This window comes from Astatotilapia calliptera, chromosome 11, assembly GCF_900246225.1.
Source record: "Astatotilapia calliptera chromosome 11, fAstCal1.2, whole genome shotgun sequence".
Lineage (NCBI taxonomy): Eukaryota > Metazoa > Chordata > Actinopteri > Cichliformes > Cichlidae > Astatotilapia > Astatotilapia calliptera.
Genome location: NC_039312.1, coordinates 14,086,368 through 14,105,602, shown reverse-complemented (window position 1 = coordinate 14,105,602; position 19,235 = coordinate 14,086,368). Strand labels below are relative to the sequence as shown.

The window sequence follows — 19,235 nt, the reverse complement described above, 5'->3', positions numbered from 1 at the left end:
AATAAAAGTAAACTGCAATAAATTACAGGTAGTAACTACTAAGTCTTTTACGCTACGTCCACACCTACACAGGTATTTTTTAAAACGCAGCTGTTTATATGCGTTTGTACCTTTAGCCCAAATGGAAAAGAAACTTATAAAAGACTTGCATAAGATGTGGCCTACTTCATATAGTGAATCATATAAGGCTTATATGATTTACTCATGAAAGTGGCCACTTTCTCATTACTTTTATATATTGTTTTAGTAAGGCTCTGCCCCACACTTTGGGAACCTCTGATTTAACCTTCAACACTTTACTGTTTTGGGAAGGACGGGATCTTAAAATCATAGTACATAAAAATGCAGAAAGGGAGTGCCAAGCGAAGTCGTTATGGATCTATTCCTTAAGAGACTCACATGTTTTGTTTCTGTATTTGTTTACTGTATAATGACCCTAGCATTACGTAACAGTGTATTATTTGAATGGTCCAAAACTCATCTTAATAGACTACAGCGACATGTATGTTTCAGTGCAGTAAAATAGGAGCTTGTGATACTTACTGTGTAAAATCAAACCAGTTAACTGCTTTTCTTCTAGTTAATCATTAGTCTAAACCCTCGCAGACAGCGGCTGTGTCATCACAGTTTCTTACTCTCTCCTTTGCAGTAGCCTGCAGACAATACACTATTCAGTCCGGGACAAGCAGGCAAACTAATCGAACAGTGAGTCATGCAGCGTTTCACCGCAGCACCAGACCCTGCTGGTGGAGGAAAGCTGTTAATTGCTTTGGATCGGAGCACAAACCCAACATCAGCTCCGACGTGCGGACTGAGCGTCTAGAGAAGGACTGTTCAGTTTCTCTCGGAGTAATTAAGATCGGAAGCTGCACTTTAGAGTTGTTGTTGTTGTTGTTTTTTTTTTTTTTTTGAGGGGGTGTGAGTTAACGACTGCGCGAAGGATCACCGACCTTTGAATTCAGTGGTGTCGCCATGCAGTGGAGGATGGATGAAAGAGAGCGAGCGGGGCGGGAGAAATATCACAGATGATGCGGATTCTGCACGGCGGGTTGTCTCTTCAGCCTCTTCCAGCAGCAGCCCTGCCTCCTGTAAAAGGTGTGGCTATCGTGGCTGTCGGCGACTTTATTTGTTTTGGTTGGCGACATCCTGCAGGGCGCATAGTGAAGCACTGGCACTCATGGCTGTTTAACAGGCGTTTACGCACTGATCCAGCTCAGCAGTAAGGTAAGACAATGCCGGTGTCCGGTCCTGTGCGTGGGTTGGGTTGGAAGAAACTGGTAGGTTTGGGTGACAGCACAGGAGTGTAGCAATAACTTGACTCAGTGAGCTTTGCAGAGAGATTTTGGGCTTAGGTTGTTGCAGGTGCGTCCACCTTGTGGAGAAATTCTGCGTTGCTTAAGGTACTCAGCAAAACCGTACATCATTACAATCCTGAGCTAGAGGACAGCGTGCTCCCGATGATACATTTCAGTATTTTCAGATGGAAAATGTATCGGTGGTAGCCTGACTTATACTGTAATCCAACACCACAGGAAACTGTGTGTGTGTGTGTGTTCTGTAATGGAGGCAAGCTGAAGTGAGACTTTCTTTCTCTAGTGTGGAAACATTTTTTTTTTTACCACAGGTAAACACTGAAACAGTCCAAAAACAAACATTTCTAAAATGAAATCGCTGAAGGAGTATATTCCTGCTTTGAAGTGTTTTCCAATTCTTACCTTGAGTAAATCTGCAGGAAAAAAAAAGGTAAACCTCTACTGCAGAGACAATATTTGCTGTGTCGACATGGAAACAAACAGATTAATTAAACCAGCTTCGATGCTATAACTTGGCAGCCCATTTATTAACCTGGTTACAGTAGCCTGTGTTGTCATGGCATCAGTATCCAAAGGCTGGATAGCTTGACAGGAATTTACATGTGCAGCATGATAACTTCACAGGGGACTGAGCTCTGCTCTCAGGTCAGCTGTGACTACTAGAGGCATGTGACACCATTTCATCACTGCTGAGCTTTGGATTATTGACAAGAGTTATCTCTCACAGCGGGTGTGTCATCACACACACACTCACACACAGCTATTTCTTCAGTCAGGTGGTCAGTAATGGCAAATGTGTTCCATGTTGTTGTTAAATTAAAGCATGCATCTCTTGGCGTTTTAAAATAGTTACGCTGACATTAAGTTAAGTGAGACGATGAGACAGGAGAAAGTGACGCCTCAATTGAGAAGGTGGGTTGTCACTTCAGGTGACACCATTCGTTGTTTTATTTGGCATCCTTACAGACAGAGTTTATGAGTTCTGATGAGTCAGTTAACTGCTATGTGTTGACTGAGCTCGTGCTTTTGTTAAATCAGTAATCGTTACCAATGTGTGTATACTACCATGTGAGCTTCATACCTTTTCAGTAATATGATGTTGGTCATTGACCTAATAGCTGTTTATTTAGTTTTATCTCCATATTTAACCTCCTCAGTCTGTAAGTTTTAGGAAACCAAATCCTTTCTTCTACCGTTTGTCTTCCCACGGCATTTAACACCACTTAATGTAGGAAAAGTACAATAGAAGTGACAGTTATAATGTAAATGTTTTCTAATCAGCTTTGTCACTGTCACTATCTTTTTGCTCTAATGTTTTACATTTCTGGACATACTAAAACAATCTTCTCATTAACAGCTCCTAAACGTAGGTAAATACAACCTCAGATAAACAACGTCATGCCATATCATTATTAATTTAACAAAAAATGAATCCAAAACATAGGAGTTTGGGCAAAATGAAATACACTCTTGCTGCTTCCAGAGTTAAGAGGGCAAACAGCAGCCCGGTGCTGATAATCAGATGCGATCAGGAAGTGTGGTGACCTCTATTAGAGCAGAAGGCCTTTTCAGCATTCAGGTATGTATAAAAACAGCGCCAAGGAGGAAAGACGTCAGCAATGGAATTGGAGAAGCAATTGTTTTTTCCTATCAATAAGGTAATTCAGTGCTGAGAAAGAGTATTCACAAGTGGAAGATGAATAGATTCAAGACAGTCTAATCAGGAATGGATGTCCCAGCAAATTCAACCCAAGGTCAGACTGTGCAATGCTCAGAGAAACAGCAAAAAAAAACCCTCAAGAGCTACATCGCAAACTCTACAAACCTCACTTAGCATGTTGAAGTTTACAGTATGATTATAAAAAGACTGAACAAGTATGGGTTATTTACCTCTTTGTTCTAGCACAGCTAGGTTTGTAAAGTTGCATCTGAATAAACCACAAGACCTGCAGAACTACGTCCTTTGAACAGATCAAAGTGGAGACGTTTAGCCTTAAATGTACAGTGCCACGTTTGGTCATAACCAAGCAAAGCTTATGAGCCCATTTACTGCATACCAACTGCCATGCACGGTGGCGGAGTGGTGATGATTTGGACTTGTTTTGCAGCCACAGGACCTGGGCATTGAGTTGGCCATGAACCCCTCTGTATACCAAAGTATTCTAGAGTCAAATGTGAGGCCATCTGTTTAACAGCAAAGGTTCAGCTGAAACTGAGTCATTTAACAAAACAATGATGAGCATAGCAGCGAATCTACAACAGAATAGCTGAAAATGAAAAGAATAACAGTGTTGCAATGGCCCAGTCAAAGTCCAAAGCTCAACCTCATGGAAACACTGTAGTGGGATCTTAAGAGAGCTGTGCATATAAACAAATGCCTACAAATCTCAGTGAAATTAAGCAAGGTTGTAAAGAAGAGTGGGCAACAACCACTCAACAACAATGTAGAAAACAATTGCCTCAAGTTATAACTGCTATAGGTGGTTGTACAGGCTACAGTTTTTCACACACTGCTCCTGGATTTTGGCTTAGTTTAAAAAATAAATAAATAATGAAATAGTGTAATATGTCATGTGCCGTTGCTCATTTGAGGTTGTATGTACCTTATTTTAAAACCTGGAAAGGGCTAGATAATTTTTTATTATGTCCTGATATGTAAAACGTTAGAACTAACTGTAACTGATGCTGCCCTGTGCGTATAGGCTAAATATTTAACAATAAACGTTAACCTGGGCACACAGAGGAAGTATGAAAACAAGGAGCAAGGATGCTCAGCTGCATTAAGCAGTTGTACCTTTTTAAGCATTTCTAGTGAAGGACAGTCGTGCAAGCTTTCCAAGTGTCTGTTGCTGCCATTTCTTACCCCTACTCCTTGCACCAACAGGTGAAGCTCCATGTGGTACCGTTATCTTGATCATGCAGCCTCTCCCATCTTTATACACTGATAGTATTCCACAAAGTACATGGTGTGTCTGGCCGTGCAGTTTGCATTTTTATAGCACTCGAACATTAGGCGACCTGAGTTTAATCTTGTTATACATTTGGGTGGCAGTTAAATGTTAGTATGCTGAGGTCGGTCAGCACAGAGAAGAAAATAGCTGACCACTGGTGGTGTGCTAATATTTGAGTGTAAACGTAGCAAAACATTTATTCTGATTATGTGTGCACCTTCATGCAGTCAGTCCCTAACTAAGCCTATCCATCTCTTTCTTAAGTGGGTGATGGCGACCCGTAAAGACAGACGTAGGGATCGAACCCCACTGGAGGAAAGCTATGAAGAGAAGAGTGGCGTCCCCTTTCTTGGAGACACCCTGCCCTGGAACTTGTCCAAACACCAGAGAGTCAAACGCTCCAAATCCGCCACAGCGGAGGTCCTGGATCCAGCTGACAGGGCTGTAATTCGTATTGCAGGTAGGGGGACTAAACAGAGTTATATCTATGCACGTGAAAGAGTGCTTACTTATTTAAAGCAGACATTTAAAACAAACTTAAATCTTGTATTTCAGTTGTTACAGACATATTGACATGGAAAACTGAAAAGGCTAGCTAATGAAGCCTTGTAGTAGTTAAGCTAACCCAATATGAATATGCTAGTGCTAATTTCCTTTGCACTCCACCTGTTTTCCCCATAAGCTTTTATTCTTATACCTGTATGTCATGTGATTTAGAGCAAGTGAAGAGCGACTAGCACTCAGAGCTCCAAAACAGCTATGTGTTGCTTATAGTCTTTCTGACTGTCCATTCTGCTATATGTTGGCACTGAAAAGTTAGCCTGCTGTTAGCTAACAACGCCAAGTTGGATGTCAGAGGTCATTAAAACTGAACTCCACATGAAATATTTTATTTTCAATATGGAGCTATTAAATAATAATGGTCTGGTGTTTCAATTCAGTTTTAAATGCATTAAGAACTCAATACTATGCTGCAGTCGCATTAATAATGTTATTATTACTATTATTTATTTATGTATGTATTTATTTATCCAGGTAAAAGCCTCTTTGAGATTAAAATCTCTTTTCAAGTGAAACCTGACCAAGAGGTAGGAGAGGCTGTAACACATAACAATATACCAAGAAATCAATACAACTGGCATTCAGTGTAGTGAACACAAATACACAAATCATATGCAACAACAGATCATTATGACTGTGGAACAGATGTGCACCAATGAATAAAAAATTAGTGATTTTACGGGAGTAATGTGGAGCATGTGACTTCTTCCATGTGTGTACCAGTGGATGTAGTGGATGCCAGGCCGCCTATCCTTTTTAAATGTCAAACCTTAGAACCAGCAAAGAAAGAACATTATTCATCATGTTGACTCTTCTATTTATGAAAAGCAGTACAGAAAGCCTGCGTTAATTATGTCAGAGCCATTGTCCTCTGTGGGAATATTCTTGTTTGCACTCTGGGCAGAGCATGGAAGATGACAAAGTGCAATCTTACCAAGTATATTTGTCTTATTTCTAGTCAAAATTATCTCATTACACTTAAAATAAGACACAATCAGCTACAGGGCAACATTTCAGTAAGCTAAAGGAACTTGTTTCAAGACAGTGAATCTTGAAACTAGAGAAAAACTAGAGATTTTTCACTTGTTCCACTGGCAGATTTTTTCACTTATTTTAAGCTAAAATATCTTGTATTAAGTGAAAAAATCTGCCAGTGGAACAAGTGAAAAATCTCTAGTTTTTCTCTAGTTTCAAGATTCACTGTCTTGAAACAAGTTCCTTTAGCTTACTGAAATGTTGCCCTGTAGCTGATTGTGTCTTATTTTAAGTGTAATGAGATAATTTTGACTAGAAATAAGACAAATATACTTAGTAAGATTTTGAGTTTTTGCATAACGAATTAATGTTAGTAAATGTACACATGGCAACGAGAAATAACTGTACTTTATAAAATGTCAGTGAAAAACAGGCACATACAAGCGCCTTCCTTGAGCTTCAGTCATTGCTATATGGGCAGGATGTAACACTCCTCTTGTTTCACTCCTACTATGCATTCCCTGCCCTTCTGAAAAAAGGGCAGGGAATGCTCATCCTCAATCACCAAAGCAGACAGCACAACAAGGATAAAACCCGGTTTAATGTAGCACAGAATATACTAATTTTCAGTGTGCCAGCTTAGCACAAGTCTTTGATTGAACACAATACGTCTGTGATCGAGTTTTGGAAAATTGTGCTCCTGTCTAGGAGGAAGTTTGTATAACTCAGGATGTGCATGCAGGTCTACAAAAGGCCTACATCCACATCCTGTACGTCTCTTTTTCCAGCAATCAGAAGGCCATGTCAGGCAATATCAGCACCCGTGGGTGAGGCTGAGCTTTTGTAGTAAGCTCTGATGAATGACGAGGTTCTGCTACAGATTTCCTGACTGTATGCAGATGTACAGGCCTGTCCTAGAAGGGGGATTAGAATAGACTATGCACAGTTCTTGTTGGAAGATGAGCACTCTTCACTGATCAGGTCCAATAGAATGATTATATAGCCATATGGAAAAGAGAGTTTTCAAAGGATTCTGCCCTCACATTTGACTCCAGAAGACATGATACTCAGATACTGATCAATACTAAAAATTGCTATTGGGTTAGGTACTCATTTGCAGTAGTATTGATACAAACAGTGCCATATTCACCTTCTCCAGCTGACAGACAACTTCTCATGGCACCGCTGGAAACATGCGTGCACACAGCCCCCCCCCAGTCACTAGCAGCTGAACACATTAATTAGTAGCAAATTAGTAGCATAAAAAACTTAGCAAAGCATTTTAAAGACTGACAACACGGTCTTTGTGATGAATTTTGATGTCACTAATACTCACATTTACTTTAAAGTGTTAAACCGGTAATAAACATGTGTCCAGCGGATGCATTAACATTAGCCATTTACTATTAGCAGTTACTCACACTGGCCATATGCTAACTTATTATATAATGTAAGGCTAATACTATAATGTTAATGTGGGAGCTAAGAAGCAAACATTATCAACATTATCTTCTAAATAGGAAGCGTTCATTTAACAGGAAGCACATTTTTTGTGTTTAAGAGAAACATAATACTTTTTAAAGTCCCAGGTTGGACCTAATAAAGGTCTACCAGTTGCTACACAGAAACAGTGGTTGCCTTCTGTACCTTATGGAAAGCAAAAATATGGTGCCAAGTCACCAGAAGCAGAAGAAATAAATACATTTGGATGGCGTTTAGATGGTTGATCTAATCTTTATTAAAAATATTTGTGCATTTATGTATCTTAATTTTGTGATTTTTCTGTCATTCTGTCATTTCCAAACTATAATATAGAAAATGGTATTAAATGTTTTCTTGTTCTTGTAATTAAAAATTAATGACTATTGTGAAAAATTTAAAATCTCATTAGCCTTTATAATTAATTGTATTATTTTAAGCAGATCAAGTTTGTTTTTGCTAACTGAACTGCACATGAATTGTGTGTGTGTGTGTGTGTGTGTGTGTGTGTGTTTTGCTGTTGGCTTTTAGAGCCCTAGCTGTATTTAAACGGCAAACATCCCTGCAGAGTACTCTTCAATAATTTATTCTGGAGTGGCTATGATCTGATGCTTAGACGATGCTAGGCTCAGACTCCATCTCTCTTCCACTCACATCCTCTTGCTATCTCTTTCTCATGCACACACGCATTACAGTTTAATATAGCGATTTTCTTTGGAAATGATCAGTGCATGTGAACACAAGCATAAAGATCTATTCTAATTTCGAGCTCCTACGTTACAGGAAAATCATCCACATTTTGTTTTTGAGTCATGAGTCATCCACATCCCATTTCCTTCAGTTTATTGGTACATACTGTTACTGTACATTACACCATTAATTTGTGGAAGCTACTGTTATGTTGTGTATGCACTGTATGTTGTTGTGATGTAAAGTTTTCAAAAATATTTGGATGAGAACGTACAGCTGGAGATTTGCCACATGCTGCTTTTGCCTGCTAGCTACTTAAATTAGCAAGGTTCATCTGAAATTCACTATGATGTTAAAATGTTTACTAATTTTGGTTGGCCAAAATGTTTTCTACCAGAAAGACTGAATAGCCAGCCAATAATTTGAGGTCTTTAATACAATTGAGCACTGGGACCTGTAATGTTCTGTCTCAAACTTATGAATAACGTGTTCATACTCTGCTTCGTGAGCCACCATTATCTTTATTGCCGCTCGTTCAGTTCAACATAAAACACACCCACTTTCGTGAAAACAAACACTCCCCGTTGCCACTACGGTGGACCACAAGGGACAGTAAGCACGGAGTGCAAACATTATAAGCAATACAACATCTCCCTTTTTTTTTTTTTAAATGTCCGCCAGTGACACAGCTGGTATACATTTCAAAATAGAACATCCTGAACATGAGGATAAGGAACAGTTTTTCAACACTGCCATGTGTAAAATTACTGGGGCATAAAACTAACACCAACAATGCAATGCGGGATATGCACTCATTAGTACATGGACATTTGACATGTTTCCATTTTTTTTTTTTTTTTTTTTAGGGCAGCGATCCGCCTACACCCTTTACAATCACAGGTCAAGAATAACCCTCGGTTTGACCACTCGTCCTGATCTGGTGGTCAGTGCAGGGCTAGTGTCCATGGTTGGCGTTTTAGTGTCTCTAGATGGCGACAGGGGCTCTGCTTGTTGCTGAGCTGCACCATCTGGCTGGGTGACCAGATCGGATGCTGGTGCTGAAGGTGCCGGTGACGCCTTGGCGCCTCTCAGGTGCCGTCGGTTACGCCGTATAGTCTGTCCCTCGCCAGTGCGGATCACGAAAGAGCGGGCAGTTTCTGCAGGTCGGATGATGACAGCCGGTTTCCAGGCTCCGGACTCGTGCTGAAAGCGAATGTGGTCCCCCTGCTGCAGCTTCGGTAGTGGTGTGGCGCTGCGATTGTAGTAACGCCTCTGATGCTCTTGTCTTTCCATCCGTGTTTTTTGCACAACCGTCGGGCTTATGATGCGAGGTACCAGGTGGCATCCGGTAATGGGAAGCACTGAGCGTAGACGTCGACTCATGAGGAGCTGCGCGGGTGACCTGAAGCCATCGACTGGCGTGTTCCTTTGCTCCAATAGGGACAGGTAGGGATCTACTCCCTGAGCATGAGCTTTATCCAGAACTGATTTGGCCGTTTTGACTGTTCTTTCGGCGAGGCCGTTGCTTTGCGGGTACAAAGGGCTTGAGGTCGTGTGGACAAAGTCCCATGTGACTGCAAAATCCTTGAACTCTCGAGAGCTGTACTGTGGGCCGTTATCTGAGATAAGCTTCTCTGGTATACCATGTCTGGCGAATATGGCCTTGAGCTTTTTGATGACGGACCCTGCAGTGGTAGAGAATAGCCTTTCGACCTCAAAGTAGCGGCTGTAATAGTCCACAACTACCAAGTAGTTCCGTCCACGCCATGTGAAGAGATCTGAGGCCACTGCCTGCCATGGTCTCTCAGGGATCTGGTGTGGGATGAGAGGTTCTTTGGAATTCGCCGCGCGCCTCTCCTGACATATGGAACAGTTTTCCACCGTGGCAGCTATGTCCTTGCCCATGCCTGGCCAGAAGAGGGCGTCCCTTGCTCTCTGCTTACTCCTCTCAATCCCCATGTGCCCAGTGTGGATTCTCTCCAGCATGTTGTTCCTTAGGGCTATTGGCACTATAATTTTGTCACCTTTGAAGATGATGCCATGGAAGTGTGAAATTTCATCTCTGAAATTCCAGAAGTCCAAAAGGGTTTTGGGGCATTTTTTTCTGTCCTCAGGCCAGCCATCCTGCACAATTTGCTTCAGCAGGGTGAGCTGCGGGTCGCATCCTGTTGCAGCCTGTATCTCTGAGAGTTTTTTGTCACTTACTGGGAGGCTGTTTATCACTGAGTGGATCTGGTCCTCCATGCCTTCACTCAGCGTGCTGTCTTGGTCGGGCAATGGTTTCCTGGACAGTGTGTCGGCCACAGGTATGTCTTTTCCGGGCTGGTGCACAATCTCTATGTCGTATCTCTGCAGCTGTAACAGCATGCGCTGCAGACGAGCCGGGGCTACAGAGATTGGTTTCTTCAGTATGTGCTCCAACGGCTTGTGGTCCGACTCGACGATGACTCTCCTGCCGTATATGTAGGTGTGGAAACGCTTGCATCCAAACAGCACTGCAAAGAGCTCTTTTTTTCGATCTGTGCATAGTTGACTTCTGTTGGGGTCAGTGTCTTTGAAGCATATGCTATTGGGTGTCCGTCCTGCATCAACACAGCTCCCAAACCATACTTCGATGCATCTACCTGTAGCCGTAGCTCCTTGGTTGTGTCGTAGTATGCCAGTATGGGGCCTGGTTCTCTGGTTATGAGATCTTTCATTTGCTGGAAGACTCTGTCGTGGGTCTGATCCCAGATGAACTCTGAGTCTTGTTTGAGCAGCTGACGCAGCGGTGCGTTCACCTCTGATAGTCGTGGTGCGAATCTGGACAGGTAGTTCGCCATTCCAAGGATTGTCTCAAGCTCATTCTTATTCTCAGGAGGTGGCATGTCCTTTATGGCCTGCAGTTTCTTTGGGTCTGGCTGGATGCCCTCCCGGGTGAGTTTGTGTCCAAAGTAACTCACTTCTGTGGCGCCTATGACACATTTCTCTGGATTGAGACGTACTCCTCGCTCCCGTGTGCGCTCAAGCATGGCACGGAGGTTCTCGTCGTGTTCCTCCTTTGTCCTGCCAAACACGAGGATGTCATCCACGATGGCTGCCACTCCATTGAGCCCTTCATACGTCTCATCGATTTTCCTTTGGAAAATGTCCTGTGCTGATATTATCCCAAAAGGAAGGCGCAGAAAACGGTACCTGCCAAAGGTCGTGTTGAAGGTGGTGAGAAGCGATGACTTGGTGGTTAGTTGGATGGCCCAATAGCCTGAGCGAGCATCCATGACACTGAAGTACTGTGCTCCTGCCAGCTTTGGTGTGATGTCATCCAATGTTGGAAGCGGGTAATGAGGTCTTTTGATGGCTTTGTTTAACTCGCGAGGATCGAGGCATACTCTGAGCTTCCCAGTACGCTTCTCTGCGACCACCAGTCCGTTTACCCATTCTGTGGGTTCTTTTACTTTGATGATTATGCCGTTTTTCTCCATGTCATCCAACTCCCGTTTCAGTCGTTCCCGCAGTGTGAAAGGGATCCTCGGGGGGGGGGGGCACACAACGGGCATGGCGTCTGGGTCAATGTGTAAGTCGCATTCTCCTGGGAATTTCCCTATGCCCTCGAACACATCGGCAAACTCCTCCATGACGTTTGTGATCTGTACTGACATGACCAGCTTGACTAGGTTTAGATCCAGGCATGCTCTCAACCCTAAGATGGGGGGTGCTGCAGTGTCTACTATGTCAAAAGTCAGCATCTTGTGAATGTCTTTCCACCTGCACTTCAACTGGCATGTGCCTTTGATGTTGAGTTTTTCTCCTCCATAGCCAGATAGTGTGCGTGTGGGCGGTGCCAAGCTAACCTGCTTAAAACACTTCTTAAACAATCGGGCAGGAATGACGTTAGCAGTGGCTCCTGTGTCAAGCTTAAAACTCACGGTGTGATGCAGTGAGCCTACTTCAATGTCAGCGTAAGCCTGTTCATCGGCCTCCCCTTCGTTGCACTTTGTTATGGAATCTATGAATAGCTCCGCTTCATCGCTTGGAGTGTCAGGGTTAATAGAGTACACTGGGTTGGGTTGGTGTGGTGCTTGTGAACGGCATGCTTTGGCAAAGTGGTTCATTTTATTGCAGTTTTTGCACCTCTTCCCTTTTGCAGGACACTCCTCCTTCTGGCTGTGTGCTCGTGCACATCTTCCACACATTTTTCCCATCTTATTATAATGAGGTGCCCTCCTATCTTTTTGCTGCGTACTCTGGCGCTTAGCGGATACTGCATGCGCGGGCGCTGCTCCCTGCAGGCTAGTGTGTGGGTCAACCATGGCTTTCAGTTGCTCTCGTGCGATCTCATAGGAGCGTGCAATGTCTATGGCTTTTTCTAGAGTCAAATCTGACCCTTGGCTCAGCAGCTTTTCTCTGACTTGTGGGAAACTGGTTGCGAAGACAATCCTGTCTCGGACCATTTCATCACTGTTAACATAGCCACACTGCTTGACGAGTAACTTTAACTCGGTCACAAAGTGCTCAAATGACTCCCCTTCACCTTGGAGTCTTTCATTAAACTTGTATCTGGCGAAAATGGTGTTTGTTTTCGGCATGAGGTACTGTTCAAACCTGTCGAGATATGTGGTCAGCTTTTTAGCTTCTTCATCCGATAGCTGCCATGTGTTATAAATGTCCCTGCCTCTTTCTCCTACCCACAGAAGAAGATAGCTGCACTGGGTCTCCTCGGGCTTGCCGCTTAGTGGGCCGCTAAACATTAGCTTCACATGTTGTACGAACCTCCGCCAGGCATCGGGAAGATTGGCTGAATCCCAGTCCATCCGTGGTGCAGGAACTCCCGACGAATCCATTTCGCTCTGTCAGTGGGCGTTTAGTTCGATTTACTCTGACACCATGTAATGTTCTGTCTCAAACTTATGAATAACGTGTTCATACTCTGCTTCGTGAGCCACCATTATCTTTATTGCCGCTCGTTCAGTTCAACATAAAACACACCCACTTTCGTGAAAACAAACACTCCCCGTTGCCACTACGGTGGACCACAAGGGACAGTAAGCACGGAGTGCAAACATTATAAGCAATACAACAGGACCCACCTGGAGCCACTTAATTAAACACAACTTAATACATTTTAAAGGGGCATTCATCATTTACCATTTACCAAAAGAGAAGTTAACTGTAACGGCCAACTGTATTTGTACTATGCTGTAAACATGTGTATGTCTGATGTAATGTTTGGTGTTTTAGAGATTTGTCGCTTTTGTAACAAATGTGTAGTCGCAATTCAAATAACTTCAGTTTTTGGCACTTTTGACGTCATCTTTTAGCCCCCGATGTTGTTTATTAAGTGAGAGAAGCGCCTTTAAAAGTATGACTCATCTTCCAAACAAATGCTGTTTTTGTACTGCTGACAGTTACTCCAGACACATACTCAGACTCTTGCCCTGTAGCGGATTTTATACGAGCTGAATGCATTGACATTTTATTATAATAAGCTTTGGATTTTTATACTGTTGAGCTGATTCAGTTATGAAAGGCACTCTGAGCTGGCCTGCCTCTTTTGTGTGCCTAATTGTATTCCTCAGATTTTATAATAGCTTGTGATTGCAATAGCTTCTTAAATGTCCTCTATTCTTACATCTGTAGCTCCCTGCTCATGTGTGAACACAGCTATTGGCTTCCCTTCAGACAGCTATAACCCATTTCCCCAGCAGGTGGCACTTTCTGTTAACTAGCTGGTGGCCTGCTCGTACTAAAGAGTCGTCACTGCTTCTGGAAAATGGTTCTCATTCGACACCCGTCTCAAATAGCATCAACTACATTGTGTGTTCATTATGTGTCTGGTATTACAGAACTCTGCCTTTTTCACCAGACAGTATGCTTTCATTCTCATTTCGAGACCCTTCCGGACAAAACACTTTTCTTCTTTTTAAACGTTTGACCTTCATGGTCTTCCTCATTCTAGGGAAGGAATGCTGCTCCTCACCATCAGTTTCAGATTCTGTGAATGAGCCATGATGGAAAAGCGTGGTGGGCTGAAAAGGTCAGGGCAGTCAACAGCAGCATGTCTGATCCACTGCTGCGCATTACATGTGTTTCTGTTGTGGATATCCAGAAGAGGGAGCCAGGCCTGTTTCTATGATTGTCTGTTACCCACAGTTTTACTGGGCAACCGTAACAGCAGCATTGCACCCGGATTGCACCATACTCAAATTGTTTCAGGCTTGGATAACTGACAGAGAAGAGCATCAAGCCTGGTGATCATCAGCTGACAAAAGTAGTCAAAAGTGAAAAGACACTAAAGATCACATCCTCACAGACTGTATAATAAGAGTATATAGATAAATATACCCAAGTGTACAAGTAATTACTTTGAAAGGCTACTATTACAATACAATGAAGGCAGAAAGCATTGTGAGATTTTGCTCTTTTGTCTCTACAGACAAAACCATTTCCGTTCATCAAAATCTAACAGAGGATAAGCCCTGGCTTAGTTAAAATGGACCATAAATTCTCCCTTAATAGGAGCTGCCACACTACTGTTGGGTTTTGTGTCATATTCCACAGCCAGACCGATCAGTCTAGCTGTGGGTCAGCATTAAACTCCTGCCTGTGCATGTGTGCACAGTCCAGGTGTTATTTGTTTCCCCCATGGTTTTTTTTTCCTTTTTCTGTGAGCTGTGCTTCGGTAATCCCCTTGACCAGGGACGTGCAGAGGGGGGGGGCTAGAGGGGCTTGAGCACCCGCCCCTTTCCCGATGAGTGCCCAAAGTGCCCTTTTGTTGAGGCAACTTTTAAATTTTTTTAATTAATTAATTAATTTATTTTATGTGTGTGTGCGTGCGGAGTCCTGTCTGTGCCCCTCAACAATAATATTTAACTATTAATCATAGTTTTGCTAAATAAAAGGATCTGGCTTGCATCAGTCACATGATCACATTTAACCAATGATCGCCCTCGACGGCAGAACGCGCTGGTTACGAGCCGGGAACGAGCTCACAAAGAGCACGCGCATTTTTTGCGGTCCGGAGCTGTAGGAGAAACACAAGTTAACTCAGAGACACAGACTGATGCGACAAACCCAGTAAGTAGGTGTACAGCGTACACTGTAGTGTGTAGCACACAGGAGTATTAGCTTATTACGTACACGTTGGTAAGCTGTCTTGTTGCAACTGACGAACTGAAACAAACGAGCGTGCTGTGTGTGCAACAGCGTGACAAACATTACCTGTCCTTTTATTAACTGCACAAGTAGTGCTGGTCATAGCTGCTGGCTACCTGTGTAAGGCTGTCATGGGTCTGTAGCTCTGTCACCGTTTTAGGGAACATATTTAGTTTTAAAGTAAGTTTCTGGGCATTTCCTGCCTTTCTGGAGGGATTATATTTCACTAAAAAACGATCTAATATGCATGTCCACATAATAATAATTATAATTATAATATATTAAAAAACACACGCTGTATTTTAAAGAACATACATTAAGAAGCAGATTATATTAGATTTATATTTTAAATAAGACAAAAGTTGGATTTTACAGCAGTAAAATGATTGTATCTCTACAGTTTAAAAATGTAATAAGCTTTGCCCTGCACAGAGTGGATAGTGAAACAAATGGAATCATCATAAATACATTATTTCATATTTATTACTTCCCCCTCCTCATTGCTTTATTATTGTAGCTCTAGTAATAAATAATAATGTAAGGATGCCCATAGTATATACAGTATTCTGAAGAAGGTCTAAAATGTCACTGTGTGTGCATGTGTGTGTTTTATTTAGCTGGATTTAAAAAAATATTACTCATGATATAACATTGTGCAGACATGGCTGGTAAGGACATGAGGAGGAAACAGCAGGAGCTGTGTGAGGCTACTAAAGGCAGTGCTATAACATTTTTCTGTCATCATTTTATTATAGATTAAGTGCAAGAGTTGTTAGGTGTGGATAATTAGATTATAGTTTATTGCAATAGCAAGTTGTGCCTTGTTCTCAGATAGACAGCAAGTGGAGAGTGATATATGAAATGATGGGAAGGAAGGAAGAAGAGAAGCAAAGAGTGATTCACAGGCAGAGCCGAGTTTATGTCACAGTTTTTCGTTGCCTTATGGTTCCAAGCGCTGTCACCAATCTTTGCATTTTGTTATTATCTCATGATACTTGTTTAATCAGCTACCATCTCTCCTGTGGACTTTTTAATGTCTACAGTCTCAGATCAACACAGCCCTGCCCTTCCCATATTAGATTCTTGATGAATGTGTGTTGTTGTTATTCAGCATGGTTCAATGTGCCCCTTTTTAACTTTGAGCACCCGCCCCTTTAAACCTCTCTGCACGTCCCTGCCCTTGACACTTGAAAAAAGATGTGCTGTGATTTGTGTGACTGCCGTCTCATTCTGGGAACCGAGCAGTGTGAAAAACATTATTAATGTTAAAGCCGTCGCTCTGAGTTGGCCCCATTAGAATATCAAATAAAAGGAACGTACTGCAAAAACCCCCACACGTTACAGGCTGTTAAGTGGACAGCCGTGGAGCTTCTTTAACCACTGAAGATTGCAAGAAATTGTCTCAGTGGGGCATTTTGTATATTAAAAATGTATATCTACCTTTCAATTGTAAAATACTATTTTGATGAATTTTAATTTGTTCTATTTTATTTATTCTCAGTTTATTTCTTGTGACCCTTAATTCAATTTAATTTAATTTTATATAGCGCCAAATTACAACAACTGCCCCCTTGAGGTGCTTTAGATTGTAAGGTAAAGACCTTACAAAACAATCAGACCACCCCGTTTGAGCAAGCACTTGGTGACAGTGGGAAGGAAAAACTCTATTTTAACAGGAAGAAACCTCCAGCAGACCAGGTTAAGGGAGGGGAAGCCATCTGCCACAACCGGTTGGGCTAAATGGGAGGGAGACAGGACAAAAGACTCTGTACTCTGAGTAATAAGCAGAGTATCAAGTGAAATGCAAGTGCATTCACTGTATACATTATAAAAACGTCCACGTGCAGGTTAAGCTGTTCATAGACTGAAACATCCAACTGCAGTTTCAGATTTCCTGATGTGGAAAGCTTGTGTGTGTAAATGAAAGAATGGACACTGGACACACAGGCCCCTGTGTGCACCTGTCGGGTATTTCTGAAGGAGATCTGGAAAACAAACTACACACAGGCGCCCATGACCCCACACACACACACACACACACACACACACACACACACACACACACACACACACACACACACACACACGTTCATATACTTTTTCTATATCCTTCCTCAACTCTTATTTGACTTCACATTACCAGATTATCAGCTCTTAAAAGTAGCAGCTTGAGTAAACAAACAGATGTCATGGAGCCAGATAAAGTGGTCCAACTGTTGGGGAGTGGACAGGGAGCTAGAATGATCTAGCAAGTTCGGAGTGAGACACTATCTTCTATGCGTCACCACTGCGCGTGTGAGAATGAGGTCATGAGAGCCAGCGTCACTGATCGTTAATAGTAGCTGATGTGTTAAAGGTTTAGCCTTGGCAGTCGTGTAGTTGACACTCACTCCCCACTTCCAAACACTCAAATCTAATGTCATAGTAATATCTAACATGATCACAAGTCTGACTGAGTCATTCATTACATGCATATATTAATGTCAACTGTAAAGCCCCAAATTAAATTCTACTAACTTCTGTCATAGTGAAAAAATTTCTGTCTAATCTCGCCTTCCTTTCATTTTTTTTGTGTTGGATCTCAGAGTGGATATGCTGATGTCATCCTTCTGTTGCACCTCTCCCTGTTTTTTTAAGATACGTAATCTTTTTTAAAAGGAGGTTATGCCAAGTACATATTAGCTGGTATGTGTTCGCCGAGCATATTTGTAATTGCAGTTATCATATTTTTCTCTTCTTGGATTTCTGGGAAGTCAGTAACCACAGTGGAATTTGCACTCAAGATAAAGCAAAAATGTGTGTGTTTCTGCGATATTACATAATTTATGCAATATGACCTGACTGCCAGCTGCTCAATTTTTTTTTACACATTTAAAAATTCATATTTTAATGGTGAAAAACTGTCAAGAATAATAAAAGAATACATTGTATGTTAATCAAAATAGTGACTAGAAAATATGACTATAGGGAAAAAAACGGCAGTGTGTGAGCTTTGTTCTTCAGAAGATACAGAAGACTTACAGTGCAAGAGTTAAGCATAATGAAATTTCCTTTTGGATCTAGTGAAAAGGACACGGACGCACACACACACTGTCGCAATTCTCCAGCTGCAAGAGCAAAGAGTTTGGAGTGAACTTATCGCGTTTCCTCCCAGGAAAGTGTCCTGGCTGATGTCAGTGTGGCCTTGGCCAAAGAAACGTCTGACAGTCAGGCTGAGCTGCAGGGATTTTCCTTTTTCCTACATCACATCCCTACCATTGTGCTACAGGAGACTCCTACACAAAATCCAACATGGAAACAGTGCAAGTGTGATACAGTGTTCACTTTCCTCCATTTTTATGAGGCTCTCCATCATAAAACGGCTCAACAAGACAGCATTGTTAGATCCCAGCAACTTACTTCATTTTCTGTGCATAGTATGTCTCTGCTAGTTGACATCAGTTTGCTGTCATCGCTGTTATCAATTATTTTTAATGCTACAGCCTGCGTAGCTATTAATCAAATCACGGTGTGAATTTTTATTATCCTTTGACACAAGAAATATGTAAGTAACAAATGAAGCTTTGGCATAGGAAGGAAATTTGTTTTGTTTTCTTCTTTTAACTCCGTTTTTGTCCAGACTGTCATCGGCTCGGCTGGTCTTGGCATTTGTTGAATATTCAGTGGTTGCTCCGACTGTTTATGTTCCCAGTGGATGTCAAGGGCATATCTGCACTGCAACTGCAACTGAATGTATTTATTCATCATGTTGCAGGTGTCAACTTTCTGAGAGACCAGCTGAAACACAGCAGCTACCAGCTGGAGTGTGTTTCTGCAGCACATAGAGGGTCGACAATGTCTTTGTTATGAGATTATGTCCTGTAGACGTGGACTAAATGTATTGAATGTAGAAATCTGATTAAGGTATGGCATTATAGAACAAGATATGAAACCTCTTTAAATTAATGAGGAAGGATGAAGTATTCAGCCAGATTGGGTTCAAAGTTATTTGGAGGAATTTAACTTTTTTAATGGATGTTATTTTATTTTATTTAAAAAAAAAAACAAAAACAAAAACAAAAAAAAAACTAATGTGGAAAATAATGTTTGTTCTTCTGATATTTGGTTTGCCATCAATGCCACACAACAGTGGCTC

At 41.9% G+C, this 19,235-nt stretch overlaps 1 protein-coding gene across 2 annotated transcripts in view; it reads left to right on the top strand.

Moving 5' to 3' along the window:
- The first annotated feature begins 946 nt into the window (after positions 1-946).
- Positions 947-19,235, top strand: part of plecb (plectin b) — a 130,323-nt gene continuing 112,034 nt past the window's right edge. For both annotated transcript variants that reach the window (XM_026183396.1, XM_026183393.1), the window contains exons 1-2: positions 947-1,224; positions 4,529-4,724. In XM_026183396.1, coding sequence (XP_026039181.1) covers positions 4,535-4,724 — 190 coding nt within the window. In that variant the 5' untranslated portion in view covers positions 947-1,224; positions 4,529-4,534. The remainder of the gene's footprint in view (positions 1,225-4,528; positions 4,725-19,235) is intronic.